The sequence below is a fragment of the Conger conger genome, chromosome 5, assembly GCF_963514075.1.
Source record: "Conger conger chromosome 5, fConCon1.1, whole genome shotgun sequence".
NCBI lineage: Eukaryota > Metazoa > Chordata > Actinopteri > Anguilliformes > Congridae > Conger > Conger conger.
Window position 1 is genome coordinate 38,945,332 of NC_083764.1, and position 12,061 is coordinate 38,957,392.

General features: G+C 42.1%; 1 protein-coding gene across 3 annotated transcripts in view; it reads left to right on the plus strand.

The window, feature by feature from the left end:
- Positions 1-12,061, plus strand: part of LOC133128338 (phospholipid-transporting ATPase IF-like) — a 43,425-nt gene that overhangs the window by 14,089 nt on the left and 17,275 nt on the right. For all 3 annotated transcript variants that reach the window (XM_061241749.1, XM_061241752.1, XM_061241753.1), the window contains exons 11-20: positions 1,180-1,330; positions 2,946-3,143; positions 3,235-3,393; positions 4,070-4,245; positions 4,484-4,552; positions 4,799-4,872; positions 4,961-5,064; positions 6,659-6,840; positions 10,504-10,707; positions 11,628-11,781. In XM_061241749.1, the coding sequence (XP_061097733.1) occupies positions 1,180-1,330; positions 2,946-3,143; positions 3,235-3,393; positions 4,070-4,245; positions 4,484-4,552; positions 4,799-4,872; positions 4,961-5,064; positions 6,659-6,840; positions 10,504-10,707; positions 11,628-11,781 (1,471 nt within the window). The remainder of the gene's footprint in view (positions 1-1,179; positions 1,331-2,945; positions 3,144-3,234; positions 3,394-4,069; positions 4,246-4,483; positions 4,553-4,798; positions 4,873-4,960; positions 5,065-6,658; positions 6,841-10,503; positions 10,708-11,627; positions 11,782-12,061) is intronic.

The following is a 12,061-nucleotide window of genomic DNA, read 5'->3' on the forward strand; positions in this document are numbered from 1 at the left end:
TTCCTATTTTCTTTGTCTTATAAGCACGTGCTCCTTGTAAAAAATATTAGAGTACAGCCCTGTCTAAACATCATGTAATCATTCCTTGATAACATCTGCATCAAGACCAACCTCAGCAAAAAACAATATATGCATGACACATGAATACCTGCATTTGCTTTCCATTTTTTAAATTCTTTTAGAGTTGCAATGCAGAGTCTCAGGGTGTGTGTCCGGTTGTCCTAGATGTAGTTTATTGCATAGACCAAATCAATATTTCTTTCAATTTTGCAGAAAGACTAAGAGTGATCCATTATTTTTATTTGCCCTTTGCCTAATTTTTCCACACATCAATAGGTATTTTTATTTTTATTTTTTTATTGTGCCCATGAAAAGAGAAGGAAATGCATTAGGGGAGATTGTAATTTAATTGAGCTGAACAGAAGGTTGTAGAGAACTGTTTTGTTCTGACCGTGGCAAAATCTTTGTTTTGGCTATGTAAAACACATTGGATTTGAAATTAAATTATGAATATTAGGTTAGTGTGCGGACAGTCAGCTTTAGTGTAAGGGGTATTTGCCTCTGTATCCAGTTAACCATGTAGTAATTACAGCCCTTTGTACATAGTCCCCCCATTTTAACAGACCAAAAGTACTTGGACAAATTAGCATAATCCTACATAAATTCATATTTAGTCCTTGGTTGTAAATTCTTTGCATTCGAAGATTGGGTGAAGTCTGCAACCCATAGACATCACCAGGCGCTGGGTATCTTCCATGGTGATGCTCTGCCTAGTCTGTACTGCAGCCATCTTGTTCAGGGACTTTTTGCCTTCAGTTTGGTTGGATCTGACCTGATGAGATGTATATGTACACTTTTTTTTGCGAGCTCAAACCTGGCTCTTCTGTTCTTAAAGCTTACCAGCAATCTGCAGTGAACCCTCTGAGGTTATGCTGGTGTAGTCTCTTTATTTTTTGTCCTTAACACATCTACGCCTACATGTTCTTGATCTGTTTGACAGTTGAAGAGGGGTTTTTCCTGACAACTCAAAGTATAATTTGGTCATCCCCTGCAGTGATATGGATGTACATACCCTGAAATTAAAGCTGACAGACCCTTCAACTGATACTACAATCAGTGTAAAACAGTGACAGTGTAGAAAATATGGTGTGGGTACAATTCTCTTTTTCCATGTTTCAGGTCCATGAACACATATCTGCTCATCTACCTGGGAATCTTGCTGTTTGAGGCCGTTCTCAGCACCATCCTGAAGTACGCCTGGCAAGCCGAGGGCAAGTGGGACGAGCCTTTCTACAACCAAAAGACTGAGCAGGAGAGGAACAGCAGCCAAGTATGCTCCACAGCAGGGCTCACTATAGCATGCACTGTCCACTGACCAGTCATGTTAGCCACTGCATCAGTTGCATGTGCTGTACAGGCAGCTGTTTCAGGGAATAGCAAAAGTATTTCAGGCTACATTTGCTCCTTTATTAGTCTATGATCGCTGAGCCAATGTTGGGGCGACATTGGCTCAGGCAGTAAGGCCGGTGCGATCCCACCCTGGGAGTGTCAAAGTGTCCCTGAGCAAGATACCTAACCCCCTAATGCTCGTGACGAGCTGGTTGGTGTCTTGCATGGCAACCAATCGGCAGTGGTGTGTGAGTGTGTGAATGGGTGAATGAGAAGCATCAGTTGTACAGCGGTTTGGATAAAGGCGCTATATAAATGTCAACCATTTACGATTTGTTGTTTCTATATGGATATTTGTCATACCTCGGTATTTCGTGTTGCAATATCGATCCAATTTGTTAGTGTTCTGTAATCGCTCGTCACATGATATTGGTGGTTTCGGGTGATGACACTCACAATGCTGAATGTGAAAGCAGAAGCATCTAAAATCCAAAAGATATCTTCAAAATTAGGTTTGATATGTGGCTGAATATTACCATGTCATTCTTGGTTGTCTCTTGGCAGTATTCTTTATTCAATACACTATCGCTGGATTATCTTTTAAAATAGGCACTCAACTGAACTCCAATTCTAATCCAGATTAGGAATAGACGCTTTGAAGCAGTTGATAACACAGATAACTGATTGCTTAGTTTCTTGGGTCTGATGTGGTTGCATTTGGTTTTTAACATGTAAACATCCACCTGACACCGTGGCTCTCCATAACAGGAGTTGATGAACATAGTTCTTAGGGATCCCTGTGTGTGTTGGTTTTTGTTACTGCCAGACTTTGTATCACTTAAGGTTGCTGAAGAATATTTTATTTTAGGACATGGTGCAGAAAAAGGGGTTGCAATTGTGGTTGATTTGAAAATGTATTCTCCAGGGTGGGTAACCACGATAGAGTTCCCATGGATCCTTGAAAACCTTGAAAGTTCTCGATATTGAACATGAAAAATTAATTGTAGTGCTGTATTACCCTGGAGAGTAGTTTGGGCATTTAAAAAAAAAAAAAAAAACCTTTTACTATTTTAAGACATTATAACATTATTAATTTGCTTTAATGTATGTTACCTGAACAGTTATAAAATTGTACTTGAGGAATCCTTTATTGTGTAATCAAACCCTAAAAGAACACTGATTCCAGGACAGTAGTTCTGCAGGTTTTACAGGTAACACTGCCCAACACTACTGGGGTCTGAAGCTATTTGAGAGGAATCAATACAGTGATAAACTGAGTTTCTGTCAGGGGTACTGCAGGTCTCACAGGCCAAGTTTGAGTTAGCCTTGCTATCAGCTCTGCAGGGAGTTTCATTCAGTCAGCCAAGTGGTGCCAGTGGGAGTGCCTTGGATATTTGCTGTTTTTTTTTCTTTTTCGATTAGTGGTTGCAGTAGGGTGGCTGGCTGTGAGCTAACACATCAGTGGCAGGCTTCCACTAAGCACAATTGGAGGCTCTCACCCACACAGAAGGCTCAGGAAATTACTCACAAATATTATGACCCTTTTCTCCTCTCAGATTTTGAAGTTTATTGCCGACTTTCTGGCCTTCATGGTTCTGTACAACTTCATCATCCCCATTTCGCTGTACGTGACTGTGGAGATGCAGAAGTTCTTGGGCTCGTTCTTCATAAGTTGGGACCTGGACCTCTACCACAAGGAGAGTGACCAGAATGCCGAGGTCAACACCTCAGACCTTAACGAAGAGCTGGGACAGGTGCCTAATGGCTAATTATCTCATTGTAATTTTCTCTGCCTGACCGGATGGCTGTAGATTGTCACTCCACGTCACCCTGCTTGTCTTCCAGGTGGAGTATGTGTTCACCGACAAAACGGGCACTCTAACCGAGAACGAGATGCAGTTCCGCGAGTGCTCCATCAACGGCGGAAAGTTTGTGGAGGTCAACGGCAAGCTCATACCAGAAGGAATGATGGCCGACTGTCTGGATGGCCCTGTGCCTCAATTGGTAATAGCTGTCTTCCCTGTGCAACTCTTCGGCAAGGACTTCATTATCTAGCAATGTTACAGCCACTAAATCCATATAGCTTAAAGAACTGGAAAGTATAATATAAAGAAAAAATCCGTTATGCAAAGGTGCTCAAAAATTATGAAATAGTTTCAAATATCAAAAAATTGACTATAAAGAGAGCAGTTAACCGTTAAACTAAATCAAATCAATATTTGTTGTGATGACCTTTCGTCTTTAAAACTGCATCAGTTCTCTTATAAAACTGCAGGACAGTTTACCTAAGGAAATTAGCTGGCAGGTTTTTCCCAGGAGAACATTCCTCTGGTCTTCTGTACAGTTTTGTTGTCGCGCTTGTTTCCGGCTCTCCAGGTAATCCCAGATGCCCTCAATTAAGTTTTTAATCTGAAAAGTGGTCTGTTACTTAATATGTCATTTTTTGTATTTTGTTAAATAAAGTATCTCGAGCATTCATTTAAAAAAAACCCCACACAACATACACCAGAGACCAAATTTATACAAAACAATTCTAGAGTGTCTCAGACTAAGGCACTAGCTACTTAAATACCATTATTAGCCTTTTGCGTCAGGTGTCCATCGTGTACTGAGGAGACCTTTGTGTTGGAGGGCGAGCCTGTTCGCTGTGATTTAAGCCTGCTGGTTTCCTGCCTCGCAGGGACAGGAGGAGCAGCTCTTCCTGAAGGCCGTGGCACTTTGTCACACGGTGCAGATCAGCTACGATCAGGTGGACGGACGGAAGGACAGTCCCCAGCACGCCAACGGGGCCTCGTCCCACATGGAGTACTACGCTTCCTCTCCGGACGAGAAGGCTTTAGTGGAAGCTATGAAAAGGTAATGACACGAAACTGGCAATAACTGGGGAAAACATAGCATTCCTCATGGATTATGGAGCTTTTCTATCAGTCTGACTCGATTGTTAGTCAGTGTTGCAATATGGAGGTAGTGCCTCTCTCCACAAATGAAAACCTGTGATGAGATTTAGGTAGAATCGGGGATTGATGTCTTGCATGTTACTTGTAACGTGACTCAGTGGGCAGGAATGTGATGTTTGTGCTTTTTTTAAATGCAGGGTGGGTGTTGCCTTTATGGGAAGCAATGGTGAAAACATGGAAATCCACACTGTAGGAGGATCAGAGAAGTAAGGACCTTTATCGCTTCCTCTGCATGTACACAGGGCTGTATACTGTGAAAACACGACAGATAAAACGTTAGTAGAGGTAGACAGATTGACAGAACGTGACAGTATGTGTGATTAATGGTCATAGTTCAGGCTACATTTATTTTAATGAATGATAGTTTCCAGTACTATCTGATATGTTGTTTTTGTGCAATGTTTTTTTTTTTGGTGCCCAGTCACTAGCTCAAACCATTTTACTTGTGGCAGGTATAAACTGCTCCACGTTTTAGAGTTTGATGCAAACAGAAGAAGAATGAGTGTGATTGTAGAAACCCCGTCAGGTACGTGTGAACTTCGCTTGAGCATTGTTGTGAATATGAGCTCACTGTGTGCGTACGCGTTCATCCATTGGTATGTCCTTGCTTTTAGGGGAAAAGGTGTTGTTCACTAAAGGAGCAGAGTCATCAGTTTTTCCTCACACCAAGAGTGGAGAAATAGCTAAAACACGAGCCCATGTCGATGAGTTTGCAATGGTAAGAAATAATGACAATGGGAGTGAAATTCAGCTAACACTGCAAAAACCTAAAAATAGGTTAATCTCAACAAGTATTTTGGTCTTATATTGAGACTTAAAATCTTATTTCTTTCACTTTTCTGCTAAATAAGACAAAACAATTGCCAATGAGGTAAGACGATTTGACTAATTTCAAGATTTGCCAATGGGGTAACTGAAAGCAAGCAAACAGTAACTGAAAGTAAGCTAATATTTTTCTTCTTGAAAGAAATAAAATAAAGTCAGGTTACAAGACTAAAGCACTTGTTAAGACAGTCATTGTTTTGCAGTGCATCTGTGCTCATTTTCCATTCAGTCCTGTCAACATGTCAGGCAACTCTTTCATAACCTTAACCATAAACACGTTTGTTTATTGCTTGTTTATTTGTGTATATATATATTATCCAAGAATATTAATGCTTGTGGTCTGTTTACGTATTAGCACGTGTGAAACACTGAGCCATGGGTCAAATATACCCAGGACATTTTTGCTATTTTAAAGCAATACAGAGATAAAAATGTATGCAAAGCTACTCAATTGATTATCTTTATCTCCCTTCCAAACAATATGAACTATATATAGTTAACGGTTGCCAATTACTTTTGCTAGGTAAATCATATTTAACAAATAAAGTGTAATTCATTTGTGAAAAAGATGTGATTTGTTTTGTTTTTTAATCCACTATAAGGAAGGCAGGTGGGGCATAAATTATGTTTATTTGTCAAATATTGGACTAAGACCAGGATTCTTGTTTTCGAACTGACATTCTCAATTATTTTTCATCTTTTTCTTAATGTAGTCAAAGAGAAACTTCTGAGACATAAAGCAATTACAGATGGTTGATAACAAATAGAAACACAAAATAAGAACCAGATGTACACTGGGTTAGTCACTGGTTAAGAAATACATATCTCAAATGTGTCACTCCTCTTTTACTAAAAGTTTAAAACAGGTCATTTTGACCCAAACCAATCACAAGGTTTAATGTGGTATAGTAAGAACTATGCTCTTCATATTAGTGTGATGTTGCAGGCAGATAATGCATTAGTTTATAAAAGACAACAAGGGCTCTCAAAATTACTCTGGCAACCCTTCCAGTCACAAAATATTTCTTAGATTGGCTCATTATGAAATAAATTCTTAGACGCCCCCCCAAATAATTCAGAGAAGGGAATCCATTCATCTGCAGCAGCCAGCAGTGTAATTCCAGGCGTATTAAGGAAATCATTAGGCTCTTAAAATAAATGGTGATTAATCTCTCTACTAAGAGCAGAGGTGGAAAATCCAGGTCCAGAAAGTAAAAGTCAGCCCCAGTATTTTGTTCGAATCACCTGGATTTGCTAATTTGCACAATTCTTCAGCCAGGAGGTAGAAGGAGTTAGTGAAACCAGCTCTTTGAGTAAATTGGTGGAATTTTTTTTTTAGCAGGTACTTTCTTAATTGCTACTTCTTCGGGCCCTAAGTTAAGTCATATTTACGAAAGAAATTTTTTTCTTGAATCGAATCGTTTCATTGAATGGTCCGGCTGGATTCGATCGGGTCCTCACCTCCTCGCCCTTGTGTTTCCCATCAGAAAGGCTTACGCACCTTGGTGGTGGCCTGCAGGCGATTCGGCGAGCAGGAGTACCAGGACGTGGAGAAGAGGCTCCACCGGGCCCGCACTGCCCTGCAGCAGAGGGAGGAGAAGCTGGCTGAGGTCTTCAGCTTCATTGAGAGGGACCTGGAGCTGCTCGGGGCCACCGGCGTGGAGGACAAGTGCGTGTGCAGTAGGGGCCGTAGGGGAGAGCAGAGCGGAACTGGGCTGGCAAGGCTGTGCAGTGGTTCCTCTGGGAATCACAACCAAAATGTTATCAAGGGATATTATTATTATTATTATTATTATTATTATTATTATTTTTATTATTATTTTTATTATTATTATTATTATTTTTATTATTATTGTTATTATTTACTTGCTTAAGGACCCAACAGCTTGAACTGCCAACCTTCCGGTCATGCACCTTAGCCACTAGGCTATAGGCTGCTCACAGTAAATGACCAGTAACACTGAATGCTTTAAATGGCATTTTAAAAAGAAAAGCAGATACATTTTTCATACCACTAAAAATTTAATCAAGTGTGTTCAATTGGTTCTTTAGTGCAGGATTAAGAGAGCTTTCAGTATCTAGTCTTGATTCTTTTGATTGCCTTTGGAGTCTGTTTCTGGTATTTGTCAACTCAAGGACCAGAGTTGACAGTCAAGGATGCATTGAGGGTGAATCAAGGGCCCAACAGCTTGAACTGCCAACCATCCATGTCCCAATCAAGCACCTTAACCAATACGCTATAGGCTAAAGACGTTTAAATGGCATTTAAAAAAGAAAAGCATGTACATTTTTAATGCCAACAACTTCTCTAAATTGTGTTAAAATGCAAATCAGTTAAAATGCAAATCAGTTGCAAAAGTATACTTTCACGTTCCGCTTTCAGGGTCGGTATCTGGCTTCCGAATGGCGCGAATGCAATCCTCATTACCCATTGTGCTAGTTATCGTAGCGAGACACATTCAAAGCAGACTACAGTACATTGTTTCCAGTCCATCAAATTATGTTCTTCGATTCTGATAGGTGAGATGATTGTGAAAATTCAGCTTTAGGACACAAATAAGGAGCATGCCTTGGTATACTGAGGTTTACTCTGTTTTAGTTGTGTTCATAGAAAGGGAGATTCAGCTCTGCGGTAAAGGGCAGGCCGTCTGTTATTTCTGCAGCCGCGACAGGGTCAAGGAGCTGCTAATGAGGGAAACAAAAGAGCTGTAATTTACAGTTACCGTTTAAACTCTTAGTTTAAAGTCTTGGCCGAAAACGTAACGGGCTCAAGGGTCTGGGGTGCGTTTTGGAGACGAGCCTGTCGTCAGCGGTGCCAGGAGGGCGGGGTGCAGGCGACAGAGCAACGCCGTGCCGTCAGCGCTAATCCAGTTTAGATCCCGAAGTGAGCTGTGATTAGATCAGCCCCGCCCTCCTTAAAGAGCAGCCAGTGCCCCCGGCCCTGCCGCTGGCAGACGGGTGGAGCCAAATCAATCGAATTACCAGCGTCTAGCATCCTCGCCGTCTGCAAAGCATGACGTCATTTTGTCATGTGCACAGCTTATGCGGCAGCCGGGAGAGTTGCGACAGAGGCAGTACGGTGTAACCCTTTTGAAGATGCGGTTTTCTGGAAGGTTCTTGGAAGTTTCGAGTCCGTGTTTTAGAACTCTGTTGCTTTCATTTGGCAGGAGTGCTCGTTACATCAGTGTTAGGATGTTCAGTTCAGAACATTCTGATTACATGCAGCTAACTCCATAATGTTTGGGACTTAGATGTAGTCTTTCTTGATTTGGCTCTGTACTCCACAATTATAGATTTGTTATCAAACAATTCACATGTGGTTTAATACATATTGGTTTCACCCTGTAGAAATTATAGCTTGTATAGTTTTTATACATACCCCCCCATTTCAAGGCACCAAAATGTTTTGGACAAATGGCATCACTAGCGTTTCTGAATAGTCAAGTGTGTTCAATTGCTTCCTTAGTGCAGGTTTAAGAGAGCTTTCAGTATCTAATCCCGAGTCTTGGCTTTTGAGTGCCTTTGCAGTCTGTTATTGCAATTTGTCAACATGAGGACCAGAGTTGTGCCAGTGAAAGTCCATGATGCCATTATGAGGCTGTGAAATCATAAAAAACAGATGCATATGCCAAACATTAGACTTAATAAGATCAAGTGTTAGGAATGTCATTAAGAAGAAAAAGCACTGGTGAACCTAGTAATCTCAAAGGAGCTGAGTAATTGCAAAGGAGCTGGTCGGCCATGGAAGACCAAAGAATTGTCACTCTGATGAACAAAAACCCCCAAACACCTGTCAGATAGATCTGTCAGCCACAAAATCAGGGTTTCCGCAATTTGCTAAGAAGTAACTAAAAGAGCCTGCATAGTGATGGCAAGAGCAAAGTGTGGAGAGCAAAGGAACTGCCCAAGATCCAAAGCACCCCCCTCCTCTGTGAAACATGATGGTGGGGGAGTTATGGTTTGGGCATCTGTGACTGCCACAAGTGCTGGCTCACTTGTCGTCACTGATGTAACTGATGATAGCAGCAAAATGTGTGCAGAAGCATCTTATCTGCTAAACACAATTAAGTGCATCCAAACTCATTGGGTGCGTGATGTTAGTACTCATTTATGCATCTATACTTCTCCCTAGATAGCCTTAAAACTTAATTTTGGCGAGGTTCCAAAAATGAACGTGAGTGAATTGGGAGCCAGGCGGAAGCTAATGTTGTTAGCTTGCAAATACAATGGTGTAAGCTCCACAAAATGATCCAAAAGTTAAGTGAGTTGAGTGTCTTTGTTTAAAGACATCACTGCAGTGGCCTTCGAGGGATGTGAACCTTTTTGTAACCTTTTTCTTTTGAAGTGAAACCTACCTAAACCTGATAACGGGGGGGGGGGGGGGGTCCAGTCTTATCAGACAATAGCTGACACTTGATCCGGCTAATCGTCGTCTTTAATCAGCAACTTGATTTGTTGAATCAAATGTTTTAGAGCTGGAAGAAAAGCCTGTGGCCAAACTGCCCTTCTCGCATAAGATTGGACAGCCCCATTACTGCCCAGGCTGCATTGTGCTGAAATCCAAAAAGCAGCAAGTGCTTCCGTTTTCTCTCCCTGTGTAATTATTTTTTCCTCAGATGTGAGTCATCATATAATTCTCTTGTGGTGCCCAGCACCTGCTCACAGTCTGAAGAAAATCAGAACATTTTTATAAATATAGAGTTAGTGTTGCTGGATTGTGACAATGATCTGGGCTGTATTATACATGGCAGTGCTCTCTGCCAAAAAAGTTAATTCTGCTGGTTTGTTAGCTGACTTGCGATTGCTTCAGCTGAATGAAAAGAAGTCATTCACAATAGCTGTAGCTCCTGAATGTAACTCTTTATTGCGTGTTCTGAAGAATGCATTGTGGTTGGTAAGGGCAGTTCGTGCATTAAAATGGTCTTACTTTTTTCCAAGTTATTCTTGCCAAAGTATCTTGCCCAAAACAAGCCTCTTTAACTTGGCTGTGCATTGGTACGACATTGTGGGTAGGTATAGCTGACCGTGTATTGCAAAATGCAGTTTTCTTTAAAGGGAAAATTATGCTTTAAATGTAATATTCTTTGGGCCATATTACTGGTCAGATCAATATACAATATCAGTGAGATTTTCAGGTGAAAATACGAAGGAGTATTAAAGGCGTACTATGCAGAATTTTAGCCTTACTGTAGCCGTGTTTACAGAGTCTACTCTGAAAGGTAAAATGGTTGACCGTTAAAGAGCCCTATTTTCAGGTAAAATGGTTGACCGTTAAAGAGTCCTATTTTCAGGTTAAATGGTTGACCGTGGTTGACCACATGGTCCTTCTCAGGCTGCAGGAAAAAGTTCAGGAGACCATCGAGGCGCTGCGCCTGGCAGGGATCAAGATTTGGGTGCTGACCGGGGACAAGCACGAAACGGCAGTCAGCGTCAGCCTGTCCTGTGGCCACTTCTACCGCACCATGAACGTTCTGGAGCTGCTGCAGCAGAAGTCGGACAGAGACTGCGCCGAGCAGCTGAGGGGGCTGGCCAGGAGGTGGGCCCCTGCCTCTGCACCCCTCCCTCCTCCATGGTTTACTCCTCTACTCGCTCTCTGTAAACACGCAGGGTCCGACAGCCCTGCTCCGCCGGAAGTATTCACTGAGGAATCCTTCATTAAACGGGAGAGCTCTAATTAATATCCGTGGGGAATCTGTGGGGAAGTTGTTATTAGGTGCGCTTAGCCACTGTTGTCATGGCGGTGCGGATAACACACAACACAATATAAGCCTGTCGCGAGCTAAGCGAAGGATACTGCTAAGAGGCCATTGTGTCGTGAAACTAATCCTTGAAATTTGCACGGAGGGGTGTGATTGTACATGCTATCTATAGTTGGCCAGATAATATTAGCTCACGCTAGTTTGACAGAATAAGATCGTTTTTTTATCGTCTAAACCACAGGTGTCAAACTGCGGTCCTGGAGGGCTGCAGCATTTTTGGGGTGTTCTGGGCACCCTTGGTTCAGACACTGCGGCCCCCTGGGAATTCAATTTGACACCCCTGGTCTAAGCCACTAAGCCAAAATACTAACTTGGGAAAAGTGACCAGGAACTATATCCTGTGCCATCATGATATCCCATGCTTGAATAGTAAATGTCATTATCAATATATATTTTGTCACAAATCTGAATAGTCTTAGTACTGATGGGGCACTTGCGAGACTAGCAGGTCAAGGGGTGGGCTTTATTTGCAAAGACGGTACATTTTGATTTTGAATCTCGTTTCAGCCTTAAATCCACACCTGGGGTGGATTATTACCTAATTCACTGCTTAAACATTTCTAATTCACTAAAACAAAACAAATAACCGTAGTGTCGCTCATAGGAGCTGATCTCACAGTGAAGCTGTGTACCGTGCAGTTCCCTTGTGTCCCAGAGCGCAGAGACTGTAATGTTGGCTCCCTGTTGCCCCCTGCAGGATCCACGAGGATCACGTGGTCCAGCACGGGCTGGTGGTGGATGGGGCCAGCCTCTCTCTCGCCTTGAGGCAGCATGAGAAGCTCTTCATGGAGGTGTGCAGAAACTGCTCGGCCGTGCTGTGCTGTCGCATGGCGCCGCTGCAGAAGGCCAAGGTATGTCACCTCTGAGCCCAGGCACCGCCCTAAACCACAGCCCCTTCCACAACTCCACCCCGGGCCTAGAGAGGTCCAAAGCCACATCCACATATGATCATTTTAATACTTATTTCTGAACACGGATTTGATAGTGTGTCATTCACTGTCATTTCTTTCTATGTTTATGTATATAATGAGAGAGGTCAGAGGAGAAAGGCCAGACTGGTCGAAGGTGACAGTTCAAATGTAATAAATGTAATAAATACCTAATAAAGTGTATATCTGTGCTAAGGTGCAT